The 22032-nt window shown below is 42.5% G+C and overlaps 1 protein-coding gene across 1 annotated transcript in view; it reads right to left on the minus strand.

Annotated features, from left to right (window-relative positions):
* Window positions 1-21479, minus strand: part of LOC103190033 (xylulose kinase-like) — a 35746-nt gene extending 14267 nt beyond the window's left edge. Inside the window, exons 1-4 of the mRNA XM_007910639.1 lie at window positions 21395-21479; window positions 12452-12510; window positions 10724-10811; window positions 8490-8575 (exon numbers count right to left, since the gene is read on the minus strand). Of these exons, the coding sequence (XP_007908830.1) occupies window positions 8490-8575; window positions 10724-10811; window positions 12452-12510; window positions 21395-21479 (318 nt within the window). The remainder of the gene's footprint in view (window positions 1-8489; window positions 8576-10723; window positions 10812-12451; window positions 12511-21394) is intronic.
* Window positions 21480-22032: the final 553 nt, after the last annotated feature.

The following is a 22032-nucleotide window of genomic DNA, read 5'->3' on the forward strand; positions in this document are numbered from 1 at the left end:
CTGCATGAGGTAATTTTGGAAAAGTTTAGTAAAAAAATACACATTAATCATACAAGTGTCATTACAAACACGTGACTGACAAGTACACTAATGGATGAAAGAGCAGATTAAGAATCTTCCCAATAGGCTTCTACAGAGTAAAGTTTAAGACTTAGTGGATGTCACAAGTTAAATTAGCAAGAAAAGCTCATGGGACACTTATCAGTGTCCAATCATGAATGATACATACTCCACCGTCAAATCTGTAAGAAAATTAATATTCAGTTCGTAAGACTGTCTACGAGCCTGATGGAAGGCTTATTCTTTTACCAGTACAGCTTCTAGATGAAGAATAAAGCTTAAGACTGCAGAAATATAACCTCACCATTTATTCACTGTGTTCCATAAATGAGAAACTATTGTATCAGGATTTAATACCATTTATGACAAATAAGGAACACCCATGAAACAATGTGAGCATAGATTAAAAAATAAAATCATCTATTCAAGAATTCACTGTATAAAAAAATTATCCATTGATAATGCAAAGAAACATTACAACACAGCCAATTTATATGTAAACTTGAACTTACAGGAGCAAACAAGACATCTTCGCTATTCCCCAAGTAAAAAAAAAATCTCTATTTCTCGTGCTGCTTAGAAATATAGGAACACGATCCGTGAAATGCTCCGAGATGTTATCTTAAGTAAATGGCGCTACTCTGATTTGAAGTCTATTCCCCCTCACAACTATTCCCTCTACCGAACGGGAGAATCATCCACTACATCCACTGTCAAATTAGTCATTATTTGATTATTTGAAACACTTCAATCAAATGACAACAACAACAAATTATACTTATACAGTGCCCTTCATAATAATAATCCCTCCAAAAAACAAAACAATAAATTGGTCATTTTCAATCCATGACTGTTTGTGGGACATTGCTGTGCACAATTGGCTGCTGCGTTCGCCCACAAATATACAGTCAATTCACTTTACAGTATATTCTGTGAAGCGCTTTGGGACGTCTAGAAGACGTGAAAAGGGCTATATCAAAATGCAAGGATTATTATTATTATTATTATTCATGTCGGAAAGGCATTGGACAGTCAGGGGTGTTTGGACCCGAGCTCAGAGTTGGGGTCAAAAGGGGTGAAGGGCAGGGGGCGTGAAGGTGGCCGAAGGCATGGCCGAAGAGTAAGGTCTTTAGACGGGAATGGAAGGAAGCAAGAGAGGGAGGAGTTGGAGGGATGGTGGAATAGAGTTCCAGAGTGTGGTGGCAGAGATGCTGAATGCCCGACCACTAATGGTGGGATGGAAAGTGCTGGGGACCTGAAGCAGGAGGGAGCAGACAGGCTGATCTGGGGTTAGGAGGTCGGAGAGGTAGGGGTGAGTAAGACCTTGGAGGACTTTGAAGTTGAGAATAAGGGTTTTGTACTCGATTCTCTGAGGGATGGGGAGCCCTCTCATCATAGCTAAGGCTGTCAGCCAAGGTATTAGTCTTGTGAACTGTGACTGGATATCCTACGAAGTAAGTATATCCTTCCTAAGATTGGATGCCAAACTGAACAAGGTACGACAAATAAGGTCTGACCAGTGCTCTCTATAGAGGTGGAGAAGAACTTCTTTGCTGTTACATTCCAGACCTTTTTTTGAATAAATCGCCGGGACTATTTGCTTTATCGAAACCCTAGTTCCCTCTGCTCATTTGTTCCTGTTAGTGCTTCCCCATCCAGAACACACTGTTTTACTTGACAAAGGTTGTTTGATGTTTCCATTTTTTTAACAGCATAGTTGCCTTTAATGACTGTAAAAATTGTCAAATTAAACTGTTTCAAAACAGGATGATAGTAAATGCTGGTCTCAGAAAATTGTCTCATTACTGATCCAAGACTATTATGCGATGTTGTATGTTTTTTTAATTTGCTTTGATATTAAGACAGCGTACGTCCTCAAAGAGTTCTTGTCATTTCAGATTAAATTAGCTCGACCCTACAGTTCCAGCTCTGGCTTCACTCGTGGTTCCTGGAGCCTTATCTTTCACCGACCAGACCTTGCATCACATCTTAACCTATGTCGTGAAACAACCTAAATTATCAAAGTACATCTATCTAAGTCAATTGCCCTAAAACTGTCTCATTTCTTTTCACATGGATACAAGGCCCGGGAACTAGGGAAAACAGCTGCTCTGTAACAAAGGCCATTGTACCAGCATAATCCTGCCATCATTTGAATTCCTCCACAGTCTTGATTTTAATTAAAGCAAGACATCTCTGCCTGCTTTAATAATAATGGAGCAAGGAGCATTTGGAATATTTATTCTTTGCTTCATCAAGAAATTAGGTTAATTAATTAGGGGAGAAAACAATAGCATAAGGCAACTAGGATAGCTGTGTACTTTACCAATCTAACACGTATTTCTGGAAATTTGAATCATATAGGGAAATCAACCTCAACTGGAAGTACAAACTTGGTCTAATTAGTCTGTTGTTACTAGCTTCTCTCTTTTAGCCCAAATGGACAGGCCTACACAATTCATAAAGGTAGGATTATAGTTTATAACCTGTACAATGTTAATTTTACAAGAATCTAATTCAGATATGTAAATTATTTTATATTATCACAATTTTCAGCACAGTAAATATATCTTCCATATTTCATAATACTGGGACATGGGAGAATGAGCAATATCCCAATTTGAAGGTATTAATACATTTCATTTAGACTTTAAAATGCTACTGGGGTCTAAAAGTGCTCTAACTGATTTACCCGAGTCCATCATCCTGGGGCCAGCAGTCAGATTTCAAGGACAATAAAATCTCAGGCCTGCAAAAATCTTGTGACTCCACTACTTTGAGGGCTTTCTATGGAGCAAACGCTCCATACAGCAGAGGAGCTTTTGCCGGCAGCCACGTTTATGCTCCACTACCTGTATTCCCATACTGCCCAGTACAGGAACACGGCAAACTCCAATCCACAACAACGTACCTACTGCTGACAGTAAGTTATAAACACAATCAGAAATTAGATTATTCAAATCTACTACATTTAAATAGCCAAATCAAAGTCCATTATCTAATCTATTGAAAATAATGAAGTGTCCAAAGTTACCTTCACAATTTCACTACAATTTGATAGTGACAGCAACAGAGTAATTGTGCCAACATCAGGATATTCCATGGAAGGTGGGCAAATTAAAAAGATAAGTTTATTTTCTAATGTTTTTGTCAATTGAGATGAATTAATTCCATATTGGAGAAAGCTACCAAAGCAGGAAAGAACATAAAATAAATCAAATATTTGTAGATCAGTGATGCCACGCATTATTTTGGAAGCCTGCTGTCACTTCCTGAACATACAGTACAGGAACTGAGGTTTGCTCAGCCAGGTGTCTGATAAATGCAGAAACCTATCACCATGCTTAATAGTATCCAAACCAAGCTGAGATTCCCATCTACACATGGAAATCCCAAAGATAGATTGTTGGAATTGAATGCTCACTCTCTCCCTGGAGAGACACATCCTGCTTACCTAATTCCGGAAAGTATTAGGCACAGGTTGGCAAGAGCCAAGGCTTGAGGACCCCAGAATGTGCGTTGGGGTACTCCTGGAGTCGAACCAGCTAAAACCACATAGCTTGCCATTGATATTGCTGTATGGCAAGCTTTCCCGCTGCTTATCCAGCTAGGACCACGTTACCCGTTAGGGCTTTGGCTTGTAGGATTAAAATGAGCTGAGTGGGATGACTCCATGCCCCAGTGACTGGTCTGCCCTTCCAGGTCCTGCAGATGAACTGTGCTGTCATCAACAGGGCCCTGGAATACTGCAGACCCACCTACTCAGGAAACGGATTTGGAGACCATCACAGAGGGCTAAAGAGGGCTGAATTCTTATGTTCCTTTGTCAGGCACGTCACCTTGGAGCCAGTTCAGCTCCAAGGAGACCACCCTTACCTCCCCACCAAGAAGGATAGTTGGGTATGTTTAGTGTGGGAAGATGGTTAATCAGTGCCGGAAGCCAGGTGTAATGCATTTCTGGTTAGTGCAGATTCAAAGGAGGCCCAAACGAACCTGCGCTCAACGGGGTCACATTCTAATTGTAGTTAGCAAGCTTCAAAAAAATATAAGACACTGTTAAGTTACCAAACCAGAACGAAAAGCAAAAATAAGGCAGGAATAGAGCAATACTGTTCAGTGCCATGGAGTCATGCAACATATTTGATACTCCACTGCTTTCAGTTTATAATTTGAGTTTTTACTGAGCAGGTCCAACAGTACTAATCACAATATAGCTTTGACAAGAGAGTGAACAGAGAAAACTGCATTGCTTTATGATCTATTATAAACAACATTTAGAATGTCTGTTTATACCACTCATGTGAAATGTTTTGTTAAAAGAATAGTTTTTAAAATTGAACTATTGATTTTTCTGTCCTGAAATGGACAGCAAACTGAGCAGTGACATTACTGCTTCTATGTGATGTTATAATCATGAATATGAACTTTTGGAATAATCGCACGACTTTGGCTCACCGACATGATCCTTTTTCTGCAACCCAACATTCCAACTCTTACCCTTCACTCTCTGACTTAGAATTGTGGTTTGTTCCTCAGTTCCACCATCACTTTCCTAAAACCACTCTGCGTTTTAACTCCACTAGAATCAGAATTATACAGCACAGAAGGAGGCCATTTGGCCCTTCGTGCCTGTGCCGGCTCTTTGCAAAAGGTACCCAATCAGTCCCACTCCCCTGCACTTTTCCCATGTCCTTGCAAATGTTTCCTCTTCAAGCACCTATCCAATTCCCTGTTGAAAGTTGTTATTGAATCTGTTTCCACCATCCTTTCAGGCAGTGCATTCCAGATCGTAACAACTTTCTGTGTAAAAAAAATTCTCCTCATCTCCCCCTGGTTATTTTGCCAATTATCTTGAATCTATATCCCCTGGTCATGACCCACCAGCCAGTGGAAACAGTTTCTCCCTATCTACTCTATCAAAACCCCTCATAATTTTGAACACCTCTATTAAATCTCCCCTTAACCTTCTCTGCTCTAAGGAGAACAATCCCAACTTCTCCAGTCTCTCACATAACTAAAGTTCCTCATCCCTGGTACAATCTGGTAAATCTCCTCTGCATCCTTTCCAAAGCCTTGATATCCTTCCTAAAGTGTGGTGCCCAGAATTGGACACAGTACTCCAGCTGAGGCCTAACCAGTGACTTGTAAAGGTTTAGCAGAACTTCCTTGCTTTTGTACTCTATGCCTCTATCTCTAAAGCCAAGGATCCCATATATGTTTTTAACAGCTCTATCAACCTGTCCTGCCACCTTCGAACAACAACAAGATTACATTTGTATAGCGCCTTTCAAGTCGGGAGGACGTCCCAAGGCGCTGGACAGACGCATTTCAGACCCGAGCTGGGGTCGGGAGGGGAGGGGAAGAGGGGTGGCCGATGGCATGGTCGAAGAGGAGGGTCTTGAGGCGGGACTTGAAGGAGGCTAAGGAGGGGGCGAGGCGGAGTGACTGGGGAATGGAATTCCAGAGGTTGGGAGCAGAGTGGCTGAAGGTTCTCCCACCAATGGTGGGGCAGGTGGGTCGGGGGACATGGAGCAGGCCAGAGCCGACTGAGCGGAGGGAACGGGCAGGTTGGTAGGGGTTTAGGAGGTCACAGAGGTAGGGTGGGGCGAGGCCATGGAGGGTTTCGTATGTGAGGACCAGGATCTTGAACTGATCCTCTGAAGGATAGGGAGCCAGTGGAGTCGGGCGGGTGTGAGGGAGATGGGATCGCGGAGTTTGGTGCGGGAGAGGACACGGGCTGCAGAGTTCTCGATTATCTGCAGCCTGTGGAGGGAGTTGGAAAGGCCAACAAGCAGGGCGTTTGCATAGTCGAGCCTGGAAGTGATGAAGACATGAACAAGAGTTTCAGCAGCCTGAGGGGTGAGGTGGTGGCGGAGTCGGGCAATGTTACGGAGGTGAGGGAAGGCAAAGCGGGTCAGGGCTTGGATTTGGGGGAGAAGAGACAGTTGAGGGTCGAACAAGACACCCAGGTTCCTGATGGCTTGGTGAGTTGAAGTGAGCAACCATGGAGGTTGATGTTGCCAGAGCCTGAGGTGCAGAGGCGCTGGCGTGAGCCAATCAGGAGGGCCTCAGTCTTGCTCACATTCAACTGTAGGAAATTTGCCCTCATCCAGGACTTAATGTCTGACAGGCAGTCTGTCAGGACAGCAGTGGTCCTGGAGTTGAGGGTGGAGGCAGAAGATAAGAGTTCGGTGTCATTCACATATATATGAAAGTTGACCCCATGTTTGCGGATGATGTCACCAAGGGGGAGCATGTAGATATTAAAGAGGAGAGGGCCAAGGATAGAGCCCTGGGGGACACCAGATGTGACAGTGCGGGGGCTGGAGGAGAAACCGTTAGAGGCAACGAAGTGGAGACGGTGAGAGAGATAGGAATCAAACCAGACAAGGGCAGGTCCGTGAAGATTGAGTAAAGCGGAGAGGCGGTGTATGAGAATGGAGTGGTCAACAGTGTCGAAGGCGGCAGTGAGGTCGAGGAGGACAAGGAGGCAGAGGGAGCCCTCATCACAGATGTTCAGAATGTTATTAGTGATTTTGACCAGGGCTGTTTCCGTGCTGTGGGCAGCGCAGAAGCCGGATTGGAGGGGTTCAAAGAGGGAATGGCGAGAGAGAAAGGAGCGGAGCTGAGACTCGTTCCAGAACCTTGGAGAGGTCAAAGACCCATGTATGTGAGCTCCCAGGTCTCTCTGCTCCCGTACCCCCTTTAAAATTATACCATTTATTATACATTGCCTCTCCTCATTCTTCCTCCCAAAACGCATCACCTCACACTTATCTGCACTAAACTTCATCTGCCATGTCTGTCCATTTCACCAGCCTGTCTTTGTCCATCTGCAGTCTGCTACCATCCTCCTCACTGTTTACTATGTTCCCAAGTTTTGTGTCATCTGCAAACTTTAAAATGTTGCTCTCTGTACCCAAGTCATTCCCATATATCAAAAGGAGCAGTGGACCTAATACTGACCATGGTGGACACCACTGTGTATTTTCCTCCAGTCTGAAAATCAGCCATTCACCACTCTATTCACTACCATTCTATTGTTTCTACATCTTTCTGAAATTTGCTTATAGATTTGCTCCTCTATCTCCTTCCCACTATTTGATGGTCTATAGTATACACTTAGCAGCGTAACAGCTCATATTCTGCTCCTTAACTCGCACCAAATATATTCCATCTTTGATCCCTCTAGCACAACCAGGTGATTTTACGTAGCCTGCGCCCATTTCCACCATTCCAACTTCTACTCCCTCCCTCCCTGGCGAACGTCCTCCCAGGGCAGCGCATTTACTGCAGTCTGTCAGAAATGCAAGCGTGTTTCGTACCAACCACCAGCTCCTGCACTGCAGATAGTGACCCATGCTTGAGAAACAGATTGGGAGAGAGAGGGATTGAGACAGGGGGAAGAGAGGAGAGAGAAGATGGGGGAGAAAGGAGGGCTCTCTCACCCACACTCTCTCTCCCCCCCTCTCTCTACCAGTCTCTCTCCCCCCTTCTGTTTACCAATCTCTTTCCCCCAACCTTCTCCCAATCTCTCTCCCAAGTGCAGGTCACTATCCGCAGTGGCAGGAGCTGGCAGTTAGTTGCTAAGGATGCGGTTGGTAACAGATGAGCTTGCTTTCCTGGCAGACTGCAGTAAAGGCTCTGCCGCTCCTGCCGCTGCCCTGGGAAGACGTTCACCAGGGAGGGAGGAAGTGGGTTGGAATGTTGGAAATGGTCTTGGGCCAGATATGGCCCGCGGGCCGCTAGCTGGCCCACACTAGATGCGGCCGGCAGACCTTTCTCAAATAGATCAATGCAGCCCGCGGCAACCATAAGGTTGGACCAGTCTGCTCCAGCACAGCATCCCTTTCCAGGGCTGAAACAGTATATTTGATCAATACTGACACCCCCTCCTCTTTTTCCTTCCTTATCCCTCCTGAATACATTGTAGTGAGGAACATTCAGCTCCCATTCCTGTCCTTGTTTGAACCAAGGCTCCTTTATTGCCACTACATCATAACCTCATGTGGCAACTTGAGCCTGCAGCTCACCAACCTTATTTGTCACACTCCTTGCATTTACACACATGCACTCCAAGACTGCCTTTATCTGCTTTGCATTTCTCCTGTGTCTGATCCCTCCTCTTTCTTGACTACTCTTTATTCCAAAGTTACTTGTCTCTCCCAGTCCACTATGTTCCTTGTTTCTCCTCTCTAATGTTACATCCTGGTTCCCTCCCCACTGCCAAATTAGTTTAAACCCTTCCTTCAAAAATATCCTAAAATCCTACTCTTTCAACCAAACCTTTGGCCAACATCTTTACATTTATTTTCTCTTAACTCTGTCCACCACATCATTTGTAAAGCACTTTGAAATGTTCTTTTAAATAAAAGACATAATGCAAAAATACAATGAGACTTTTTCAGGTTTCTCTCCAGATACTCTACCTTCTCTGATTCAGGGCTGGGTCTTACTACAAGCTTTGGTTCTGGTCCCGTTTTTATAACATCTCTGAAGGCCTTCCCTGTCGGCCCTGAATCCGAAACCAAAGAATATAATTTAAGAACAGGAGCAATTAGATAATCACATGACCATGTTAGTTTGCTGTGCATTATGAGCTCAACTTATATTCTTATTAATATCTCGGGATATAATATATAGTTTGGGACATGACATGTCATGCAACTGCCAGAATGGTGGAAGGGGAACTGGATGGACCTTAGTCTTCTTTCACCTAGCAAATCCTTATGTTCTAACCCTGCATTCACAAATTAGCTTCAGGTAAGATGGCAGCCACTTTCCTTCATAGTACACAGTGTAACAATTGGTCAACATTTTGTACTGCAAACTGATAGGTACACATTTCTGAGGAAATGGGAGCCACTTACTCAGTAAACAACAACAACAACAAGATTCCATTTATGAAGCGCCTTTCACGTCAGGAGGACGTCCCAAGGCGCTGCACAGTTGGGTCATGACCCGAGCAGGGGGGAAATGGTCAGGGTGAGGGGAGGGAAGGGAGGGAGCGAGGAGGGGGGAAATGGTCAGGGTGAGGGGAGGGAAGGGAGGGAGCGAGGAGGGGGAAGAGAGTCGAGAGGGGAGCTGAAGGCTCGGTCAAAGAGAAAGGTCTTGAGACCGGCCTTGAAGGAGGAAAGGGAGGAGGCGGCGAAGGCACTGGGGGATGGAGTTCCAGAGCCTGGGGGCTGAGAGGCTGAAGGCCCGACCACCGATGGTAGGGCGGTTGGGGCGGGGGACGTGGAGCAGACCGGAGCCAGAGGAACGGAGGGTACGGGCAGGTAGGTAGGGGGATAGTAGGTCGGAGAGGTAGGAGGGAGCAAGGCCGTGAATGGCCTTGTAGGTGAGGATGAGGATCTTGAAATCAATCCTCTGGGGGATGGGGAGCCAGTGGAGGCGAGCGAGGGTGGGAGTGATGTGGTCCCGAAACACGAGGTACTCGTGTTTTACTGACTTACCCCAGTTACATTCCAGATGTGTTCAACATGAGTACATCATACCCATGTATCAAATTGTTGGGTGTTCAGCTTTAGCCAAGAGAAAGCTTAATTTCATCAATAATAACAATGATAATATTTAACTTTGAAATAAATTACTTGATTCAGTTCACTGTCCTAGCAAGCAGAATACCATCTATGACAGTCTGACTGATCATCTTTTCAGTGAGAGGGACGATGTATATATAAAAAATATTTCTACCTCACTGATCTTTCCTCTCATATTCGGAGAATGAATTCAAATGTAAATATTAGTGTAACAAGACACGTTCTAGTAGAAACAACCCCAGGATTCCACTAAACATGCAAAGAATACACTTGTTCACAGTTAATTTGGGAGCTGTGATCATCTGTTGCTGCTATTGCACCTGTAAGTGAATTTACCCCTGAGATCTATTGAAATAAAGTCCAAGTATGCCGTATTAACACTCCTGCAGTCCTCTGCTAAAGCTGGAGGAGTACCTCTTCTGATATGGCATGATTTTATAATCGGTAATAATAATCAGGTTAATCAGATATTTACATTTCTAACTCTCTTTGATGAGCCCGACAAATGCATTCTTCTGAGGAAGAAATATCACTCAAACAACACTGATATGAATGACCTTTTTTATATATGAAATATAATGTATTTTTCCAATGGGAGCACTTGAACCAGGCCTTAATTCTCCTTTTAAAGTGATTTTCCAAAGTGAACAGTGAAATCGTCACAAACTGAGTAAATCACTTAAAATGAATTCACGTAAGCATCGTAAGGCTATGTCTCAATTGAATGCAGATGTTATTATAAATAGCAAGAGGCAAGGTCCATTAAAATTACATATTCTAAGAATTGCATAACCATACAATAAAAATATTTTTCCAAACATTAAAGTAAATGCATTAAGATAAATATAAACATTAAGATGAATTGTGAATTTACAGAACTTCATAACCATTTATAATAATCAAATGCTAGTATTATTATTATTATTATAATGATTACAAAAGGTTATAAAAGGGTACTGTAAATTCACAATTATTGAGAACAGAAAAACAGACATAGATTTAAAATATAGATTTAAAGATACATTTTCCTGGATGACTTGATCTTAAATAAACACATCGATATTTTATTTCCTCACAGCACGATTTGACTCATTACTAAGGTTAGTCATTATTCTTCATACCTTGTTTTGCTCTGAAAGCACTTCCCAAACAAGCTGAATCAGATGTTTTGATTGTGTACACTGGAGAATTGAACACATCCGACAGAACCTACGAAATAAATACAAACATTTGATGGAAAGGTATTCCCATTTGCTGCTGATTAATTGTGCAATCCTGCAGCAGGTACCCACACCACACACAATCACATTAGAACCATGGCTGGCGAGAGTCAGGTGACGCAGCAGAGATTTGTCATTCTTTCAGGATTGCAGCTTGCAAAAACTGCAAGGATGAACATAAAACAGAGTAGAGATTAATTGGATACAAGGGCCGGACAGACTCCTTCCCTTATTCATTGGACGAAAGGAAAATACTGACCAAGGATTTAAAGAAAGTATATTATGAAGAGTTTGACGTGAAAATGATTGTAGAATGACTGATTAAAAGCACATTCTTCTGAGAGGGTAGAGGTAAGAGAATATTAAAACCAGTAGCGAGGCTACAACATCACCACATTGGCACTCTGACATAATCCTGTCAGTGACACACTGTTTAGAAGGGGTTAATAAAGGGCCAAAGGAAAAGGTCAGCAATGCTTCAATGTCAGTGTGTTTCTGTTTTTTTGTCTGCCTGCCACTGATTGTGTTTGGCTATAAAATGACAGCAAGCATAAAAAGGTCAGCATAGGTTTAACTGATCTCTGGTTTCAATGGCTAGTTGGCTGAGTTAGGTTCAGCCTACTAGCCATTGTAGTAGGCTAGTCATCTTGTAAACTTGACGACTAGAGGTGTGAAATAGGCATCTTGTTAAATCTGCGAGCCAAAGAGCCATCAAATAACAACAACTTGCATTTAAGAACATAAGAATTAGGAGCAGGAGTAGGCCATTCGGCTACTCGAGCCTGCCCCGCCATTCAATAAGATCATTTATATAGCGCCCTTCACCTGGGGCAGCTTCTCAAAGCGCTAAATAACCAGTCTTACCTGGAAAAGTACTGTGAATTTACCAGCATTTTGCACTTGTAATTGACAGTCACTATTGTATTATTTTATAGACCTGGACTAAGCATAACTCAGGGGTAATTAGCGCACTTCTGCTACATTTAACCTGATGCTCCGACAATCAGAAAAGTCCTGTCTTTGGTAGCAGCACTACTGCCAAGCTAAGGTGTCACCAGAGGCACAAAGACTCACCTTAGGAGATGGTTCTCGCAACACTTTCTGAGGTAGCAGTGCTGGAGGCAGCAATATAATTAGCTAATCACTTGCTGGAAAATTAATTGTGATGTTCACAGATAATTTAGTGATGACTAAAACTCCATCAGCTGGGCTCAAAATGGCCACTTGTACTAGGAAGTGCAGGTTGGAGATAGGTTGGTAGCTGAAGAGCATGGATGAATCACATGAGAACTTCTGGAAGGGTTGGAGGGGTAATAATGACAATTTTGAAAGGGATACTGTACAATGGAGATGGAGCAGCTGGGGAGTTCAGCAAGCATGGAAATGGGTGCACCTCTGGAGTCGCTGTGCCTCTACCCCTCGCCCCACATGACAAGCCTGCCTTTCTTTTGATCACCCACCACCCCATACCCTTTCCGAGCTCCCCATACCTCTGAGCTCAGACTCCCTGTCAGCTTGGTGTAGCACTTTGAGATGTGAAAGGAATTATGTAAATGTAAAATTTATGTTATTGTTGTACTGTAACCCTTCCCCGATCCAGAACTGCACGATTGAGACCGGATATCCTACCTGCAGTATATCCAGGTTCACAGAAGCCCCACCTGTCGCCAGCACTTTGCTTTCCTTCCCTGAAGAAAAGGCAGCAATAGGATCAGATGTAAAATAACCGTTCAAACCTCAGCTCAAGCAGAGATATTGGTTCTCAACCATTGCTTTTTAGTGCAATTGTATACTTTACTTTTGGAAATCCCATGGTTTCTGTTTTTCATTTCACGCATTCACATGACACTTTATCCACGCACAAGACCCAAGGATTTTCTCGATCAATTAATAGAGAAATAATGGTAGTCAACTAGTAGAAGTAGATGCCTAAATATCAAGCAATGCTTTTCTGGCCTTTCCCCACCCAATTATGGTATAATGTCATCACATTGTCTAGATCAGTAGCAAGTCTTTTAATTTTTTGGATGGCACCAATTCGCTGCCAAGGCAATGAATAACCAAAGGGTCTGGGTAATTGCAGCAATTTGTGCCATTGACTGAAGTTAAATATATCCACAGAGTATTAAAAAAAGATATTTGATATAGCAACTCATCACATTAAAAAGTCGCAAACAGTTTACACAATGAGTTACATTGAAGTGTAGTTATATAGTGGCAGGTATTAGCTAAGGGAGAAGCTGAAAGGGTGTTAGTTGACTCTTCACTTACTATATCTAAACAGGACACAAACAAGGATGCTAGGCTACATTGCTAAATCAGTTGAGTTTAGATCCCCAGATATCATATTCAGGCTGTACTCTGGTCAGACCGAAACTTGAATACTGCTTACAGGGTGGGTATTCTAGAATGATGAGTTTTAATGGAGACTGGAGGGTTCATCCAAAGACTTCATCCAAACCAATCTTATGATATTGTGAAGTTTAGAATCAAAATAATATGAGCTCTCCCCCACACCTCAGAATCGTCTAGGCAATAAATAACTTTTATTTGATATAGTAACTTATCACTTCAAAAAGTCTGATTTTGTCTTGCCATTATTCCGAAAATGGCCATTAACATGAACAATGAAATTAATGGTGATACGTTTTGTGAAATAAAAGTTATATAAAAAAAGCCACTCGTAAATTTGCAACAATCAATGCACATTTTGACTTTTATTTAACAGAATGTAAGCCAATTTATTGAACTTGGTGATATCTACCTTGATTTTTATATAGTTGCAGTTCACAATATCAATATGCATAGCAAAATAACTTTTGTATAATTTAGTAGAACCTGGAACATACTAGATAACACATCCTAATAGAACCTTAACCTGTGTTCCTTTGTGCAGTGGATTAAATCTGTGTGTTGCCTTGTCAAAACTCATTTTAAAATACGAGTAAAGATTTATTTATGTGGAAAATTGAGAATAGGAATATCTTCCAACCAAAAAGTGACATAGAATAAACAAAACACTTTTTTTAAATGAAGGGAATAAAAAATATTTTCTCACTGTTTTCACTAACATCTCTATCAAAATCATTTTTGCAATGATATACAATTCTGGATCATTCTTGATTTAATTCTTACATTTGAATATTTATATTGATCCTTATATTTCCTTGAGGACACAATGTATTTTGTTTATTTTAGGTCAGTTGGGTGTTTGACACATACAGAAACTAATCACCATGCTTAAGAGTAGCCAAACCAAACTGAGAGGTCCATGAATCCCACCTTCAGATGGAAATCCCAGAGATAGATTGTTGGAATGGAATGCACACTCTCCCTGGAGGGATGTATTTTGCTCGTCTAATTCTGGTAAGTATTAGGCACGGGTTTGCAACAGCCAAGTCTTGGGGACCCCAGAGTGTGCATTGGGGTACTGCTGGAATTTAACCAGCTAAATTTGTTTTAATCAACCCCATCCTATATTTAGATGTGCTGCTACTGTAAAAATGTATTGAGGGACATTTATGATAGGAAAAGGAGCAAAGATTGCAAAATGCGTTTTTAAGAGATGAAAAGAGGTTACAGTTTTTGCACATCAAGAGAAACAAAATCAACACCTCCAAGAGAGGGAAGAAGGGAAAAAAGTGGCCAATTTCTAAAATATCATAACTCCATCCATTACAATAGAACGCATGAAAGTGGCTGGCAGTTACAAAAATGCTTTAGCTGGTTTACAGCTCACCTCTGGCCTTTGATTTCTGTTTCTCCAATTAGCAGGCAGCCCACAGCTACAGATAAACACAAACTTTATCATACTGACTTCCACTGCCTAAACTTGAATATCTTTGCAATGGATAACCACAGAAAGGGCAATGAAATGGAAATCTGCAGCACTGAATGCTCAAAATTACATGCAAACTAGGGAAATGGTGTGGATGACCTTGTCAAATGAGGTCTCAGCTTGTCTCCAACAGATAAGGAATTATTCAGGATGCTGATGAATGATGACCAGGAAACTGCGAGGCATGTTGACAAAACATTTTGGGAAGGGGGTAGCGAGAAACAGAATAATAATCCTTGCATTTGTTATAGGACCTTATCACGACTTTGAGACATCTCCACATAGTTCACAGAATATAGTGTAAAGTTAATTGACTGTATATAGTGTGGGCTAAACGTGGGAGCCAATTGCGCACGGCAGGGCCCCACAAACAGTCATGGATTGATTAACCAAATTATTATTTTTGCAAAAAAAAGTGCAAGGAAAAAAGGGCCATATGCTTAAAACTTGACCTTTCAGCAACACAGAGGGCAAGGCCCAAGATCTTGCACTGTCACCAAAGTCACGTTGTATGTATAAATGCAGCCAATGAAGCATCTGCTGAGAGTTGCATCTGAAAGGTTAATTGACAGATCAGTCTTTTGCACTTTATCCCACTGGAATTTTCCTATAAAGTACACTTGCAAAAAATTGAGTGGGATCATCCAAAATTATCCTTACTGCAAGAATCATAGATGGTGTGATCTATCCCAACTTTGAAATCATACATTAGCACCATCTCTGGCAGCAAAATTAGATACAGTTCTTCATTAAAAAGCTGCACATTCGTGCTATGACCTGCTCTGCCCTCCCTCACCTCCACAACATCACCCAACTCCGCCACTGCCTCTCCCCTCAGGCCACTGAAACCGTCATACACGCAGTCATCACATCTAGGCTCGACTTCGCGAACTCCCTGCCTGTCGGCCTTCCGAACTCTTCCCTCCACAAGCTGCAGATAATCCAGAACTCTGCAGTTCGTGTCCTCTTCTGCACCAGGCTCCGTGCCCCTATCACCCTCACCCTCGCCCGGTTCCACTGGCTCCCCATCCCCCAGGGGATAGAGTTCAAAATCCTTGTTTTTAAAGCCTACCATGGCCTTGCTCCTTCCTATCTCTCTGACCTGCTAACCCCTTATGAACCTGTTTGTTCAGCAGGCTTCGGTCTGCTCCACGTCCCCCGTCTGGCCTATCCCACCATCGGCAGTCGGACCTTCAGCCTTTATGTCCACACCCTTTGGAACTCCATCCCACATTCGCTTCATCGGCTCAGTTCCAGTCATTTCAAACTATACATTTCCTTCAACAACTAGCTTATCTTGTGAATTAGCGCACCAAAACCAACAACATCAATCTCAGCATCACTTCCAGACAGATCATATTTGGCTATGGCATTCCCAGGAGCATCTCCACTATGGCAATTCTAGCAATACATTCTGTGTCACTCCTGGTATCATGTCCGACTGTGTAACATTCCCAATAATACATCTAGGTTACTTTAGAGGTCTAGTATAGAATACTAAATGCATCAAAGCAAATATGCCTCTTTCAACACAGGAAACCTGGCCCATTTGGGATAGTCTGTTCCCATGGAATTATTTATTGCTATGGTTCATACCACAAGGGACAGCACTGCGGTGGCTCTCATCTTAAACAATCTCTTCTTGATACGTTCCATCATGTTTTATGATTTGATACAAAGTTTTATCCCTGAACTCTCTTTAAACTGTTCACCTTTACTCCCCATTGACACTGCTAAAATGATAGTCAATTCGGGTTGCTTGAAAAATGTCATAACACTCTGTGCTTTGATGTACTATTACAACAAACTGCATGAGTATTTACAACTAGCAGATCCCAGAAATAAATAAGTCCTTATTTATTTAGAAGAAACATGCCACTTTAAAATCATTGGACAGATTTTTTCATTTCTTCACTTAAAGAAGCCATGTGAGCATGTAAGATTTACAATAAGAATAAATTGTTAACATATTCAGGTTGTCCCAGAAGATACTTATTTATTTTCCCAGCAAAAAACAGTATTACAAACCTGATTCCTTCTCCACTAAGGGTACTTTTTTCGTAAGAATAATTTAAAGTTAATACAAGTAGAGTAACAAACATGATACTAAGCCTGTCGACATCTATCCATACACGAAGGACTTACCTGGATAATGGAGGCCAGGCTGCAAGTTGATTGTAACAAAGAATTATAGATTTCTTACTGAACCAATCTAAAACACAGACCTGGCACAGGTGTGCTCTTTTATGTTTAAATATTTATCTTTACAAAAAAACATTGTGCGAAAATGTTCTCACCTCCTCCTCTCCTGAAAGAGAATACCCCACCACTTGGTGGGTTCCATTTCCACAGACTCTTTTACCTTGTTAAATTGGCCATTCTTCGTGTGTCTAGACAGTGTGTTTCAGCAGCTATTTGACCATGGGATCAGGCTGTTACCTGAGGGCTACATATGCACCTCAGATAGGGTTACTGGACCTATGACTATGACTGATTTTCACCTCTAGTTCAGGAGCACTGAGACAAACTGTATTTCCCCACCAGTTCCCCTCGTGAGATCAGTTAATTCAGCCCATATCAAACCTGGGACATTATGGTCTTTTCTATATCACTTAATATACATGATGTAGTACAGTAAAACTCGCATAAGTTTGTTTTGTATAAATTGGTTAATTGCTTAAGTCGTACATCTGCCCACGTCCTGTTCAAGAGTTTATATTTTATGTTTGACATAACTCATACTTCACATAAGTAATATTAAATGTATGGTACCAACTGATTCGACATGCAAGATTTACTCTACTTTAAAATATTTTCCCCCAAAGCATACAACCTAAAATTATATACAGCCTTTCATGTAGGAAGAACACCCGAAAGGTTCCATTTCTGTTGCTCTTCCTGCAGCTTTTGTAGCTGAGACAGCAGATGGGTGCTAAGCTCAGAGTCGCTATGTAGGTTAGTGCAGCCATCGTGGATAGATGTAGCAATGTAACCCGCTAAGGGGATGAATTTAATTGATACTGAGGCTGGTTTCCAACCTGCTCTCATTGTTCAACATCATAGACCAGGTGCTGAAATACAAACTGTGAAAACTGTTGACTTGGCTGAGACTAGAAACTTGGCTAAGCTAGGAAAAGTAGTAAACAGTGAGGAGGATAGTAGCAGATTGCAAGAGGACATAGACAGATTAGTAACATGGGCCGACATATGGCAAATGAAGTTTAATGTGGAGAAATGCGAAGTGATGCATTTTGGGAGGAAGAATGAGGAGAGACAATATCAGCTGATGGTAAAGGAGGTGAAGGAACAGAGAGACCTGGGGGTTCATATAAGTAAATCTTTGAAGATGACAAGACAGGTAGATAAAGCTGTTAAAAAAGCATATGGGATACTAAGCTTTATAAATAGGGGCATAGAATACAAAAGTCAGAAAATTATGATGAACCTTTATAAAACACTGGTTAGGCCTCAGCGAGAGACTGGGTTCAGGAATGAGGGACTTCAGTTATCAGGAGAGGATAGAGAAGCTGGGATTATTCTCCCTGCAGCAGAGAAGCTTAAGAGGAGACTCAATAGAAGTCTTCAAAATTATGAGGGGATTTGATCAGGTGAACAAGGAGAACTGGTGGGTGAGTTGGTTAATCCGAGGAGACCGATTTAAAATAATTGTTAAAAGAAACAGAGGAGAATTTGTTTCACACAGCAAGTTCAGATCTGGAATACATTGCCTGAAAGGGCGGTGGAAGCCGATTCGATAACAACTTTTAAGAAACAAGTAGATAATTATTTGGGAGGTCAAGTTTGCAGGGCTATGGGGAGAGAGCGGGGGAGTGGGATTTGAATTGGATAGCTCTTTTCAAAGAGCCGGCGCAGACATAATGGGCCAAATGGCCTCCTTCTGTGCTGTATAATTCTATGAAATGAGTTGTTGTCTACTGGAATTAACTGATATTTGGAATGTCATCTGTGCTGTTGAGCCAATTCAATGACATTTGTGTTCTGCCCAACCATATAGAATTTTGTTTGGAACCCATCAGGCATGAGAAGGGCTCTTGGTCAGTGCTGCCTGAAATGGTGTCAAATCATTAGAAGTGACAACAGAAGTCCCTCTTGAAGTCCTTAGTGACCCCCAGGTGGAACAACAGTCAACATTGCTCTTTCAGCTCCATTCAATTTCTTTGAACAATTTATTTTCCCTCCTCCAGCACTGGTTGCTGCACATAGAAGCACTTGGAGCTGCTTAAGGAGTTAAGTAGTCAATAGAATGCAGCTGAAATATCCATAATGAGGATTCTTGCTGTGTCATATTTCTATTATTTTCAAAGCTCATTTGTTTCTAACGGGATTTTAGTTCCCTTTGCCAATGCTGGGAGTATTTTCTCATCTTCATGCTCTCATTCGTAACAACTGATGCGTAAGCCAAGATTAAAAGTTCTACAGACCTTATAAGGTGTACACTGCAGGGTACCATCCAAGCACCAAAATTCTTGTACAAGTTCCTTTATTTATGTATCATGCACCCAGTATGGATATTTGTATTCCAAGGGGTGCATGATTGTTAAGCTTATGTTTTTGTATCATGTCATGATCCACAGAGAGTCATGTACTCATTCAGTCCTCTTATTTAGGAAACCTGTCCAAGTACTCAGAATAAAGGACTAATGAGGAGAAATTACTAGTTACCTGCAGGACTATAATCCTTCACATTTGTTAATGAATTGAGGGAATAGTATCCCTGACAACTGATGCTGCCTAGAATGTAGGTCTTCTATTTTAACTTGTGTGCAGTTTACCATACCAGCAATGATATAAAACACATTTCTGAACTCACAAATATGGTAAAGATATGGTGGACATCTGCATTTAACCGTTCCTTAGTCATGGCATAGAATTGGACTTATAGAAGCAATTTTAATGGGACAAGAAACTTTCTTGTATATTTTTGTCAGATTTTCCCCTGCTATTACTGTCTTTTGATTAACGCGTAACATTCTCTTGGAACAATTGTGTGGAGAGTATGAATTTGCAGGATTACTAATGATTGGCATTAGCACCACTTGGTCAATACGTGCCAGTTACTTTGATGCTTTATAGGTTCAAGTTCAATGCTACCTACTCCATTTCCAGCAACAGGCAACTATCCTCCAGAGGCAGGTGGTGAGCAGGATCTTCTCAGAATACACAATAACCCTCTGTGGTGGTCTCAGTAATGAGGTTCTTAAGACAGGTGTGCTAAACTCCATGGCACATGAGAGGGGCAGACCAGTCACATGGGGTAGGGATTCTTCCCACTCAGCTCCTGTTAACCCTGATAGCCAAGCCCTAAAACGTAGTGTGGTCCAAGCGGGAAAGCTTGGCAGACAGTGTTTTCAGTGGCAAGCTATGCAGTTTTAATTGGTTAAAACTCCAGCAGTACCCTAATTCACACTCTGGATTCCCAAGCCTTGACTCCTGCAGCTGTCTGTACATGGAATTTTCAGTTCGGTTTGGATACTCTTAAATACAGTGATTGGGTTCCACCACACTGCTTCATCCTGGACTTCACAAATGGGCCAAAGGAAACCCCTCCACTACATACCTTGGTGTTCGGAACCATGAAAAGCTGTTGAACACACGTCTTATACAAAACCGCAACCTGCCCCACACTGCTCATGAGAACAGAATCCAGTCAAACCGCAGGACCCCAATGCATCTGATTTAACACTTGCATTTGAGCAGTGGCTATCTGAAGAACCATGTTAAAAACCACAGAAATCAGTGAGATTCCTCAGTAATTCTCAACTTCATTAATGATTCTTATGGGTAGATACCATCATTTCACTCTGGAATACTGATGGTCTGTGTGCACCTCAGAGAGAATCCTATTGAACAGTCTTAGAAGGGCAGCTCCAAACTAAGCTGACAGTTCCTGGCATTGATGTGTAAGAGCCCCCCGCCATGCTCCGTCCACTCTCTCAGAGCAGCTTTTATGAACTCAATATTAATACAGTCTGCATCTGCTACCTTACTATTAGCAATGCCGGATGCCACTTCCTCCCAGTGGACTGGATCATTAAGATCTTCAATCTGCTCAGCACTCCTGCCAGTTCTTTCACCCACCATCCAGATGAATCTCTTCTACAGCCTGTTTGTTGGGTCAGTTGCCAACTATCCTTTACCCTCTCTGGACTTTACTTTTTTTAGTTAATCCACTGATTTTCTTTTGGTCAGCCAAATATCTGACGCATGTGGAAACTATCGCTGTGCTTAAAAGTTTCCAAACCAAACAGAGTTCCATGTCACCTACGCATGGAAATTCCTGTGTCTCGAATGGAATAATGCTCTCTGCTAACCTATTTCTGGAGAATATTAGATGCAGGATGACAAGGGTCATGGCTTGGTGCCCCAGAATGTGCATAGGGGTAACTGTTGGGAGTTAACCAGCTCGAACCGCATAGCTTGCCATTAAAAGCACCGTCTGTCACTGCTTGTCCAGCTAGTTCTATCCTTCCTGTTATGACTTTGGCTTATAGGGTTAAAGGGAGTTGAGTAGAAAGGACACTTCTCCCAGATGGTCCTCCAGAGCTCAGTGGCTTTTGAGGAATCCAATAAAACCAAGTGTTGATCCTCTATATCAACCTGAGCCGCTTCCTCTGAAAATGTTCCTAGTCCTACCTCCCACACTCCGCTACTCCCACTCTGTCCTTTTCTCCCTTCTCAACTTTTCTCTCTTCTAGATCCCACCATTACCTCACTCTGCTCCAGCCTGGGCATCCTCGCCAAGCCCATTATGGCTCCCGGCGTTGGTTGTCCCAGAGCAGCCACCCAACTTGTCACCATTGCTCACTCTCTCTGCACCAACCGCTTGAAAAGCAAACAGCCCTTCCTCATAACAACCCTCATCCATACCCTCTCTAACTCTCCCCCCTCCTCAAATTCCACGGTCATTTCTCCCCCACAACCTCCCTATATTCCCTATACCACTCTTTCCTCCATCCCACTCAACCAGCAAGCCTATGCACATTTCCCTCCAAAATGTCTGCTCCCTCTCCAATAAAGCCCTTAATATCCATGACCTTATCCTGGATGAGCACAGCGATATTCTTGGGTTGCGGAAACCTGGCTCTCCCCAATGACCCCGTCAACCTTGTTGAAGCCTCCCCTCCTGGCTACACTTTTCACCACATGCCCCACTGGGGCCCTCATCTCCCAAGCTTCCCTTGGTCTATCCCCCTATTCTTTAGGCTGTTTCTCTCTGTTCCTTTGAGCACCTCACCCTCTATCATCCCTCCTTTTTCTCACTCGAAATTCTCCTGGTAAAAACCCTCTGGCTCCTTCCTCTCCGATATCTCTGCTCTCCTCTCCTTCCTGTCCCTCTGCTCAGAACACCTGC

Source organism: Callorhinchus milii, unplaced genomic scaffold (assembly GCF_018977255.1).
Source record: "Callorhinchus milii isolate IMCB2004 unplaced genomic scaffold, IMCB_Cmil_1.0 Scaffold2, whole genome shotgun sequence".
Lineage (NCBI taxonomy): Eukaryota > Metazoa > Chordata > Chondrichthyes > Chimaeriformes > Callorhinchidae > Callorhinchus > Callorhinchus milii.